The sequence below is a fragment of the Rhizopus microsporus genome (assembly GCF_002708625.1).
Source record: "Rhizopus microsporus ATCC 52813 unplaced genomic scaffold scaffold_3, whole genome shotgun sequence".
Classification (NCBI taxonomy): domain Eukaryota; kingdom Fungi; phylum Mucoromycota; class Mucoromycetes; order Mucorales; family Rhizopodaceae; genus Rhizopus; species Rhizopus microsporus.
The window spans coordinates 1,662,678-1,673,208 of record NW_019671918.1 but is presented as its reverse complement, the minus strand read 5'-3'; the positions used below and the strand labels follow the sequence as shown (position 1 = coordinate 1,673,208).

Sequence of the window (10,531 nt, the reverse complement as noted above, 5' to 3'; positions counted from 1 at the left end):
AGATGATAGCGCATCGTATAACAACATCAACCAACATCCATCATCATCATAGGGTAAAGTACACGGTTCTTTGGCTCGTGCCGGTAAAGTCAAGTCTCAAACCCCCAAGGTTGCTAAGCAAGAAAAGAAGAAGCCTAAGACAGGTCGCGCAAAGAAGAGACAAATTTACAACCGTCGTTTCGTCAATGTCACCACTCAAATCGGTGGTAAGCGCAGAATGAACCCTGCTCCCACTCAAGGTCCTTAAATGCATCTCAACGTTGAAAGCAACAATATCAGTATACAACGATCGTTTTGTTGAATAAAATGTATCTTGTGTAAATTATATGTGGAATGTGAAATGATCAGCTGCGGCGTTGTAATGACGAGCATGCATCGTGTGTCAATGTGGATGAGTAGTCAATAAGGGGAAAAAGAGAGAGATGAGAAAAAGGTAGCCTTGTTAAAGACTGCTGCGTCTTTTTAGGTTGTAGTATAAATGATCAACTGAAAACAATGTTGATACACAGCCGCATTGACAGTAAGGAAGCAACACTTTTAAGAACTCGTATTGCTCTCAATTAACTTTTAAGGTCAAGAATGTTATTACTGAGCTTAGCAAAGAGATTATTGTCAATATACAGTGGCATTTTTTTTTTTTTTTTTGCCTTTGACATTATTAAAGGGCAAATTGCCAAATCGTGCGCCTAAATAAGACTATTGGTTCGCTTCTAGTTTTTATTGGTTAAATCAAAAAGAATGAATGATCCTTTCTTGATCTAGTGTTATTCTAACTTAAGTTTTAGATAATCCTGTGATCTCCTTGTGGTATCCAAAGTTGGTTAGTATGCTATTCAAAATGGGTGATCAGCCAATAGGAAAACAGGATGATCAGCTCCTTAATAAACGAACTTAAGCCTTGGCAAGACTACGCATTAACCCTTTGAATGTATAAACAATAATTGACGATAGAATGCAAGCTATTCAAAAGACAATTTTGATGAAGCCATAGTAAGTTATACAACGCCTCATGAACAGACCAAGGTTGAGTAAAGGTTGTGACATGAAATACAAATGCAAACCAAGGTGTAACGTTGATTCCAGGTGGCGTTTTTTGAGCTTTTTGCTGTGTTACCCTTAAAGCAGGGCGTTACTACAGATACACACACATACTCACACTCACGTATAAGCAGAATAAGGTATTTTAGGAGATCAAAAGACTACATAAAGTCTCATGCTAATAATGCATACACATACATGTTTTTTTTCTTTTGAAGGGGGAAAAAGAAAGAGAGCGGTAACTATGCATATCCTTCATTTGTTACCCAGCAAGTAAAACAGAATACTTGATTGAAAGTCTGGATCTATGTTATTTGGCTAAAGAGGCTTCTAGAACTATATAGCATGGCGTTTTTGAATAGCTCAAGTCATAAGTTGACGATTCTTTCTAAAATGGAATGACAGACAGCCATTGTCCATACAAAAAAAGACGCCCCTCCTCTTTTATATCCCTCCTTCACATGCATTGCTTAAATAGAGGAAGGACGATGAAAGCGATCTTGATTGCTTAAGGAGGTGTATGTCAATCACTACGTGATAAATAAACATATAATTAGACAGAAGAATAGATCGTTCCCCTTTATCTGCTTGATTGAGAAGAAGGGTCCATATGCTAGTTTTATTAATTTGAAGTCAAATCAGAAATGATTGGGTCACGACCAAATTCATTTGAAACACTTCTTATCGAGCCGAAAGTAAGAAAAGTGCATTCAAACGATAAAAAGGGATGAATAAGAAAAAAGTTAAAGAAGAAAGCCAGCATGTATACCTCAAAGTTGAATAATACGGAGAAAGAAGAAGAATAAAGAGAAAGGAGTGGGGGATTGGGGGGAGCTACGAATGTTTACGTATGGTTAAACATAGAAAATTAAATTGACAGGTCTAAGGGGAATAAAGAGAACAATTAAACAAGAGATCTACAGTCCTAAGAAGGTGGTACATGTATATATAATAAAGTATATTTTTATATTTTTATATTTATATAATGGAACATCCTAATGAAACAAGGTTTATCACAACGCATTGTTACATGGATCGACTATCATCTTATTGACGGTTCACCGCGCGATCACTTTATATACATTCGATCATGCCTCCATCCTCCTTCTTAGTCTTCCCCTCGAAATGAGTTATAAAATATAAAAAAGCTATCATTACTCCCCATTATCTCTTCTTTCTCCCCCTTAAAATCCACTGTCAATAAAAAAGGGCCAGAAAGAAAAAAAGCAACAATTTTACTCTTTTTCTTTTCATTCCTTTACACTTCTTTTTTTTTTTTTTACTCTTATACTTTCTATACCCCCTTCCATTCCTTTTTTAAACTTTAGAATTTATCCATCATAAATGTACACAATCTATCAACAAGATTTATATTTATTTCAAACAGAGGTAAATATTTGTTTGAAAAAAAGAAGAAAGAGAAAGAGAGATGAGAAAATGGTTTGACATTATATCTGTACGCATCCATATTCATTCACACACCCTGAATTATAATCTTACTTGCTTAAAAATACCCCCTTAAATCTTGATTTATTTTAAACTTTTTATAGCCGCACTTCTCTCTTTCTCTTTTTCTCTCTTTTCTCTCTTTCTTCATTATCATCAAAAACACAAAATACTTATTTAAATTGTATCATCAACAGAGTCTATACTACCAAGATTCCGACGAAGAGGAACCTATTCTTGTCACCCAGAATTTGGACCAAGATCAATATGAATATGAATTCCCGCCCAAGTCTTATTTGGAAGCTCTAAGTTACTTGGATGAAGGAGATAGCAAATATTCATTTTTTGATCCATCTTCATTTACTGTCACGGCATTATTATCGGTTGATCAAGATCATATGTCATGGCATGAGACGACAATGGTGGATGATGGCAGGCTATCACCACTTCAATTGCCCGCACAAAGGCCACGCGAGCTGTCTTGTGAATCTGCTTCTACCGTCAAGCAAATGCCTGTACGCCCATCCTTCTTTTTAGCAAACCAAGTGACACAAACTAGATCAAATTCAGGTAGCATTTGCTTGTTTGTTTATATAATTTGATTGCTTACTTGTTTGTATATACAGAACAAGATATGGATATATTCTGCAGCGAATCTGTACCTGTCATGGACTTTGATAGTTCCACCATGACAGATACACTCAAAACAAATGAATCAAGAATCATTCTTGTACGCTTAAATAGGAACAAGTATAATGCACCCATTACGATCATACAACAACACTATACTGAAAACATGAGCGATGAAGGTTATGACGATAACGAAAAGGATGAAGAATTAGAATCTGATTGTCAGTTTTACTCCATATTACAAGACGATGAAGAATTAATTCGTGATAAAGCCGCAATTAAAATTCAATCTTTATGGCGTGGCTATAACACTCGTCGTAATATGAATCAGCCCAAGATGCTTTTCCATATTGCTGCATTGTGTGATACGATCAATCGTCGACAATATGAAAACAAAGTCAATCAATTGGAAAACAAGTTGAAGCAACTGGAACAACGATTGGAACAAGAGACTGCTATGAGAAGAGCATTTGAAAACACAGTAGAAGATATGACAGTATTGATTGATCAACAGCAGAAGGTGTTGTATGATAGATTAGAAGAAGAAGTGTCTTTACGCCAGACGTATGAGTTGAAAATGAACGAAGCACTCGACCAAACACAAGCATTAGAGTATTGTTTAAAGAAGGAAGTGACCGCAAGGACCAAGATGGAAGATATGTTGACTCGTATCCTGGATCAAATGCATGAAACTGAAACGGCTAGACTGCAGCAGACTCAACAGGATGCCGAGGAACGAAGATTGATACAGTCAAAGCTTGATCAAGCCTTGAATGAAATCTCTCAATTAAAAAAAATGAACATGTCAACCAGAAAAGATCCAGTCAAAAAGACTTCCAATGTTATATCTGTTGCCAAGGCAACAAAGACACCTATTGGACGTCACCTCTCATCTGTCACAGCAACAGGAAAGAATTCACCAGTCATGACTACTGAAAGACCTTCTGTTGTTCCCTCAAATAGACGCAGCACTACTACTACTACTACTAATACTACTAATAACACTACACTTAATTCAACTAAAAAGACACTACTGGTTCGAAAATAGATCATCCTCCCTTCTCTCTCTCTCTCTCTCTCTCTTTCATTTCTCCTTTTACTTTGTATTACCACATGGTATACCTTTTTCTTACAATTACTTAATCATTTGGCATGTATACATACTTTCATTTTTGCTGTTGTTTTTGCTTGCATTTCACTCAAAAAAGTTATTTTTAATCCTTTTCCTAATATCCAAAAAAAAGAAATTGATTGATTGAATTCAATCATTCTTTTGTAATAAACGTACGCCCCCAACTGTCGCTCTTTTCATTGTTACAGATCCCTTTTTCGGTCTTATGATTGTCGCATTGGTCGTACAGTTATGCTTGTTACTGATCGGGTAATCACTATGGTTGCTTCATTTGGTATAAACAACACTCAAGCTGCAGGAGTTTATTAATAAGGAGCTAAAACTTTTCAAGTTGAATCAAAATATCTGCTAATCTAGAATATTGATTCTCATTTGCTATCTTTGGGACTGATATTGAAACTAAGAAAGGTTATTGTTTTGCTTGTTTGTTTACATTTCTTTTTACTTACCTTGCTTTACTGGATAAACCATATTCCCTTCACATTTCCATCCCCTGTTTGTTAACTCTATACCATATTTGTTTATTTGCTGTTGACAAACATTTCATTTCAATTACCTGTAATAAGCTCGTTTCCTTGTACCCCAAACAGGTTACTCACTTGGCATAGGTCAATTGAACTATAAACCTTGGGTATCAACGACAACATTTCATTCCTTAGCTTCTCTTTTATTCTTGTCACCAATATTTGCATCCATTCTGTCCACCCAAAAGAATTCATTTGTTTATATGCTTCTGGATATGACTTATTTATCAAGGCTGCAATCACTCTCCAAATAGCTTCAATTTGTTCTGTATTTATATTACGCTTCTTTATACGCTTTCTAATATATCGTGCAGCTTGGCTTTATAAACAAAAGTTAGTCATAAGTTTATATATCCACAGTGTATAGTTTACAAGTCATTGATAAACACGCTACTTGCCAAGTAAATGGGATACACCACTTGCAAGTCAACATTTACATCTGTAACGCTCTATAGTACACACATCAATAACATGATGTTTTGTTTTTTGTTTTTTGTTTACTTGAATCTCGAGCTGTTGACAGTACTCAAACAAGTCAATGTATTTTTGTTCGTTAATGAGCACTGCGATATGGTCCATACTTGAAAAAAGAAAAGAGAAAAAAGGTCTTTCCGCGTCTGCGACGCATTAAAACAAGTCACAGCTTCTTATATCTGTGTACTTCTATGTGTGCATGAACGGGAATTTTATTAAAATGGCTGAATCAAGAGGGCCATAAAAGAGAAACTTACATACTGAGAGGGCAGTTTGGTTTCCAACAAAAAACTGGCATATATCATTTTTATCTATACATTTGCTTTCCTTTTTTCTCTTTTCTCTTTACTTTTTTTTTTGCTTTAAAGAATGAAGAAGCAAATAATTTTCCTATTCACGTTCTCCTTGCTCTTTGCATTGACGTTTGCTAAAAAGAGCGCCAAACAGAAGAAGAACTCAAGCAAAAAGAGTGTCAAAAGACCCGAAGGGTCTCTTGAATTCAGTGCTGCTGCTGGTGTGATTATACCAGACGCTAGTTCTGATAACCCGATTATTCTGTCCAATGTTGAAGATCAACCGCTGTGTAAACCAGACGTACCGACCTCTCCTGTCAAAGAACTCAAGGTGATGTCTGGCTATGATTTTTTTGTGCTGACAAACAAGATTGAATATCCTCGAAAACTGCTCATGGACCGAACTAATCATCTCTTGGTTGTATCGCCTGAACGCGGTTTGTACTCTATTCGTATGGACAAGTGTGGTAATTCAGACATTCTGCAGATCCTGGACGGTACATTGTTTGACGAAAAGCTCGGAACGGGTGTTGCCATCTATGGTCAGTATATTTTTGTGGCAACCGAGACATCGATCTACCGATTTCCCTATAATGATGGTCAACATTCTCCCTTGGCTGATGGTGTCAAGGTGATGTCAAATTTGAATCCGCTTAAATCAACCGAGGCGCCTGATATTGTAATTGATGTGCATGGATCCGCATTCATTCCTCGCTCGATGACTGATGTTGATGAAAAGGTCGGATCGACGCATGCAGTGATCAAAAAGTTTAATTTCCGTGATATACCAGAAAAAGGCTATGACTTTGATCTCGATGGTGAGTTCTTTGCGTTCGGTACAAACACCCAAGGTTTACTCGGATTTGATGTTCAATCCCAACTTTGGGGCCTCAATGGACTTCCCAAAGATATAAAGAGAACCGACATCCATCCTGACCAAGGTACACATCTTTTACTAAGCACAGCGCATCCTTATGTTTAACTTTTTTATATATAACAGATCTTTCCGTCTCTGGCCTTGCAGAGGAATTAAACAAGTACGCAGGTCCTGGAAATAACTATGGTTTCCCTTACTGCTACACAGAACACAGTCTAGAAAAAATATCCGAACTCTCTAGAGGCCGTGGCGGACAATGGGGTAATCCTGTCTTCTTGAACGAGTCATTTGCTCTTGATGCTTATTGCCTTGATGAAACAAGCAACCGTGTTCCCGAAGTTCCCTTGCCTCCAAAATCATATGCTTCCAATGTTCATTTTTACAGTGGCACTTTCTGCTCTGTCGGCGATCTGGCGACCTTGGGTACCTCGGTTGGTCTTCCCTGTAATTGGACAAATACTCCCATCATTGCCAATCACGGATTCGATAATCAACCAGAAGGACACAGTGTGGTCCATATTCCATTTAATGATCTCGGACATAAACCTCGTCTTGATTTGGATGTAGAGGTTATTTTGGAAGCATTAGAGCCTTGTGGTGAAGGTAAATGCTTTACTCCTTATGGATTAGCCGTGGATCAATATGGTCGCTTGTATATCAGTAGTGACGAGACAAACGAAATTGTCGTTGTTACTCGTTATTTCAGCGAAACAGCTGCTCGAGAATATACAGATAAAGTAGATGCTATGGAAGATGCTATGGAAGATTCCAAAGAACAGGGTGATGATGATGATGAAAAGAGTGGCAGAGATGATGACAAGAACGATAAAGATGATGATAGGAGTAGCAAAGATGATGACAGGAGTAGCAAAGACGATGACAGGAGTAGCAAAGACGATGACAGGAGTAGCAAAGACGATGACAGGAGTAGCAAAGACGATGACAGGAGTAACAAAGACGATAACAAGCGTCGTAAAAGTGATGGGAAGAACCGCGGTTATGAATGAACAAGTTTCAATCTTACATATAAAAAATCAAACATAGACATACACAATGTAGACAAATAAAACGTGACATTTTATATAAAATGCTCTTACAAAAAAAAAAGCATGTTTTTAAAATATCGGCCTGTAACCTAATCTTCTTCTATTGTATACCTTGTATCCAAAGAAGCCGCATACTGAAATTGTTCCACCAATTAAAGCAATCATGAGTAAGATGACAAACAATGACCAGAGGAAAGGTAGGCCAAAGATACCTCTTCGCACGGGTATCAAAACATTGTCAATTAAGATAATGCCTCCATTCGCGGATGTACGTCCAAATCCCAGAATTTGAGCTTGTTGATCACTATCCTTCACTTGAACCATCCACTCTCCCTTTTCGGTTTGCTGGACTACCACTCGATCTGCTAATGAGAGCAGGGTAGGGTATTCAAAGGTCAGTAGCTTTTTTAGTTTAGTCACAGTGCTTGATTCATGACTTGTCCACTCATCCTGCCAGGTCGCAGGTACCATGTGCATTTTAGCTATACGTTCCAGCTGGTAAGGATCTTCCAGTAAAGCTTGAACATCCAATCGAGTGAATGCCTTGTCTGTAGGAGCCAGTATGACCGTGTTATCTTGTTGGGTTAGGTTGAGCAGTTCTGCCTTCTCCAGGATGGTCATCAACGTGTTAGCCTCAATGCCCACCAGAACCTGCTGATTGGTAATCTGCACATTACTTGGGATTTGAACCTTTGAAATCTTGTGTATGACGCCATTGGATACCAACATATCTGGTTTATCCACAATCGCTGCTGTCGAACTATCATCTGGCCTGCCAACGTGAATAACCTGGTCGTCTGGACTGATGCGTAATGTGGAGTTGGCCAAGGTGTTTACTTCGTGTGTCTTGCTTTTCATATCTTCTTCATACAGTAACTTCTTGGCCGCATGGTATCTCAAAACAGACTGGAGTTGAGGTTTGGCACTAAAATGAACGAGGTATTTGGCCACAAGACCAAGCTCTTTAAATGCATCGTTGGTTGGAGCAAACAAGGTAATACCCGGCGTACTCTTGATCTCCTCTACTACTTCGGATACATAAAGGGTGGCAATAAAGGTGGATGAGTCTAGGTCAACTACGAGTCTTGATAAAAAGTCCCCAGGTAACGTCAGAGGCTCGGATATTTTATAGATGATACTGCCTTGAATACTGACTGTTTGTTTTGTTGTTGATAAAAAGGTAAATAGGCTGTTGCATCCTATATATCTATGCACTTACCGGGATCACCAAGAGACCGAGCATGATCAAACAAGATGGATGGCTTCTTCTTTCCATCATTTTCAGTATATACAGGCACTCTTTGGCGCTTGTCTCCTAATTCAGATGACTTGAATTCTGTCAACAATAACTTTTTATCAACCAAGGTATCTTGTGACCAGAGGCCTTGAATTACATGATACTCCAGCCAAGATGCAGCAGGAAGAGGAGGGAGAGGTATATCGTCTTCAGGTGGTATCAAAAAGGTATAGTTTGTGTCCATTTGGTCAATGTAATGTGAGAGGTTGTAATTGTCAAAGAGTTGTACCATGTTTGTAGCATTCAAGCCGTACAGGTATTTCCTTGTGTTGAATATCAATGAGTTTGGTTTGAATATATCGTCTATTTGATGAATGACACCTATGTTCTGTATGCATTGGCAATAGCTCATACAATACATTTTTTACTTACCATTGGCGGCTAATATATCAGACTGTGTAATAGCAAAATCATTGACGGATGCTTCTCCTTTCTTAGTTGAAGTGATGGTTAAAGAATCACCGGTAATGGACTTGTCTAGTAAATTATATTATTAATATGAATTATATCGCATAATAGCTTACATGTCGTTTTCCCTGAAGTAAATTCGTCCAAATAGATGGCTTTATCTATGATTGCATATTTTAAAAATAAGGACAACTCTGTTTTGCCATGTTTAGACATCAAGTAAGTCGACTCTATGTCATTGTAATAGCCTAAGGGTTCCTTTTTTGTTGAAACGAATATCGTGAATGGCGTCTTTTCTTTCAGTAATTGAATGATGTCCGCTTTTTGCATCAGCTCATCAAGAGCGGGGTTTATGTCTCTTATGCTATCTCCTATTATCAGATATTATTAACATCTTTCTCTCTCTTATTGCTTTCCTTTACCTAAAAGCTTTGGTAACTCCAATACTCTGTCTATGGCATGAATGTAGGTATAATTATTTACTTGAATGTCTGTTTCTATCAGCTTGGCCTGATTTACGTAAACCTTGTGCCCTTTTACTGTCATTTTTATGCGTTGTGCATCGGAGCCTAAATAGCCGTCATACAGTGTCTCCTTTAGCTGACCATGATAAAAGTCAGTGGATGATATGCCTTTGCCTTTTAGAATATGATAGAGCAGTGACTCACGACTGACGGCAGTATCCGGAATTTTCTCAAATGCGGCATTCACTGGAGCAAAGAATGTACCTGACTCGAGCTCGTTTATCATGGGCACAAGTTCAAGTTTTTGTAAATGAGACACTAGTTTTTCAAATCGTTCATCCTTTGATAAGACATCAATGATAGTTTGATATGCAATGACTGAATGTAAGCACAGTAAGATAATGAGTGCTTTCATATGCGATAGTAAAGTTGCAAGTTCAAAGAAAAAAAAAAGTGAAAAAAAAAAGACCAAGAATAATAATGCCAAGTGTGAGTTGATGCATTTTGCGTCACAGCATAGTATTGAGTCGGAGACTCTTGGCACACTATTTTCATTTCCCGATAATACTATTGTGTTGTATATTATGCAGTTGTGTCCTTTTTTACTCTTTGATATTGATAAGAAATACTTGCCAATGGAATAGACGTTACTAATGATGTACGTTTTCACACAGTGGCTATTTATATGACTTTCCAAGCCAATAGTTTCTTTATAGATCGAACTAAATGACACTCCATCATCCCTCGTTTGAACATTTATCCGTGAGGGACTCTGCATGCCTATCCATCCGATACAATCTTTACGAAAGACGGTTTGGCAATCAGCCACTATTCGAGGAGCCAAGGTATCATGAGAGTCCATAGGATGCCTTTTGATATGTTGTTTTTCTTTTGATCAAAGC

The 10,531-nt window shown here is 37.7% G+C and overlaps 5 protein-coding genes across 5 annotated transcripts; 3 read left to right on the top strand and 2 right to left on the bottom strand.

Moving 5' to 3' along the window:
* Positions 1-52: 52 nt before the first annotated feature.
* Positions 53-247, top strand: RHIMIDRAFT_198344 (ribosomal protein S30; the record flags this gene model as incomplete). The annotated part of the gene is made up of 1 exon (XM_023606280.1): positions 53-247. A coding segment is annotated over one exon (195 nt), but the record flags the coding sequence as incomplete, so codon positions are not given.
* A 1,846-nt stretch (positions 248-2,093) lies between these two features.
* RHIMIDRAFT_273427 (uncharacterized protein) lies at positions 2,094-4,197 on the top strand. Its single transcript, XM_023612385.1, has 3 exons — positions 2,094-2,427; positions 2,682-3,054; positions 3,111-4,197. Exons 1-3 carry the CDS (start codon positions 2,383-2,385, stop codon positions 4,160-4,162), a joined length of 1,470 nt encoding a protein of 489 aa, XP_023469471.1. The 5' UTR covers positions 2,094-2,382; the 3' UTR covers positions 4,163-4,197.
* A 91-nt stretch (positions 4,198-4,288) lies between these two features.
* Positions 4,289-5,578, bottom strand: RHIMIDRAFT_92755 (uncharacterized protein). Its single transcript, XM_023615885.1, has 5 exons — positions 5,272-5,578; positions 5,143-5,219; positions 4,803-5,089; positions 4,696-4,752; positions 4,289-4,645 (listed from the first exon to the last, which is right to left on the bottom strand). The coding sequence occupies exons 1-5, from the start codon at positions 5,347-5,349 to the stop codon at positions 4,563-4,565; spliced, it is 582 nt and encodes a 193-aa protein (XP_023469470.1). The 5' UTR covers positions 5,350-5,578; the 3' UTR covers positions 4,289-4,562.
* Positions 5,579-5,613: 35 nt separating this feature from the next.
* Positions 5,614-7,421, top strand: RHIMIDRAFT_235099 (uncharacterized protein; the record flags this gene model as incomplete). The annotated part of the gene is made up of 2 exons (XM_023608303.1): positions 5,614-6,478; positions 6,538-7,421. The coding sequence occupies 2 exons, from the start codon at positions 5,614-5,616 to the stop codon at positions 7,419-7,421; spliced, it is 1,749 nt and encodes a 582-aa protein (XP_023469469.1).
* RHIMIDRAFT_290086 (FAS1 domain-containing protein) lies at positions 7,261-10,082 on the bottom strand. The gene is made up of 5 exons (XM_023613706.1): positions 9,588-10,082; positions 9,282-9,536; positions 9,130-9,234; positions 8,680-9,078; positions 7,261-8,614 (listed from the first exon to the last, which is right to left on the bottom strand). Exons 1-5 carry the CDS (start codon positions 10,042-10,044, stop codon positions 7,530-7,532), a joined length of 2,301 nt encoding a protein of 766 aa, XP_023469468.1. The 5' UTR covers positions 10,045-10,082; the 3' UTR covers positions 7,261-7,529.
* Between the last annotated feature and the right edge of the window lie 449 nt (positions 10,083-10,531).

What these genes read in the sequence shown, in the direction of transcription:
- RHIMIDRAFT_290086 (XM_023613706.1), bottom strand. Translation starts at nt 10,044, where the DNA reads ATGAAAGCACTCATTATCTTACTGTGCTTACATTCAGTCATTGCATAT. An exon ending in TGATATATTAGCCGCCAATG is followed by an intron (nt 9,079 to 9,129) that starts GTAAGTAAAAAA and finishes TACAGAACATAG; the next exon opens with GTGTCATTCATCAAATAGAC. An exon ending in TCGGTCTCTTGGTGATCCCG is followed by an intron (nt 8,615 to 8,679) that starts GTAAGTGCATAG and finishes CAAAACAAACAG; the next exon opens with TCAGTATTCAAGGCAGTATC.
- RHIMIDRAFT_273427 (XM_023612385.1), top strand. Translation starts at nt 2,383, where the DNA reads ATGTACACAATCTATCAACAAGATTTATATTTATTTCAAACAGAG. An exon ending in TATATTTATTTCAAACAGAG is followed by an intron (nt 2,428 to 2,681) that starts GTAAATATTTGT and finishes TATCATCAACAG; the next exon opens with AGTCTATACTACCAAGATTC. An exon ending in ACAAACTAGATCAAATTCAG is followed by an intron (nt 3,055 to 3,110) that starts GTAGCATTTGCT and finishes TTGTATATACAG; the next exon opens with AACAAGATATGGATATATTC.
- RHIMIDRAFT_92755 (XM_023615885.1), bottom strand. Translation starts at nt 5,349, where the DNA reads ATGGACCATATCGCAGTGCTCATTAACGAACAAAAATACATTGACTTG. An exon ending in GTCAACAGCTCGAGATTCAA is followed by an intron (nt 5,220 to 5,271) that starts GTAAACAAAAAA and finishes TGTGTACTATAG; the next exon opens with AGCGTTACAGATGTAAATGT. An exon ending in AGCGTGTTTATCAATGACTT is followed by an intron (nt 5,090 to 5,142) that starts GTAAACTATACA and finishes TTGTTTATAAAG; the next exon opens with CCAAGCTGCACGATATATTA.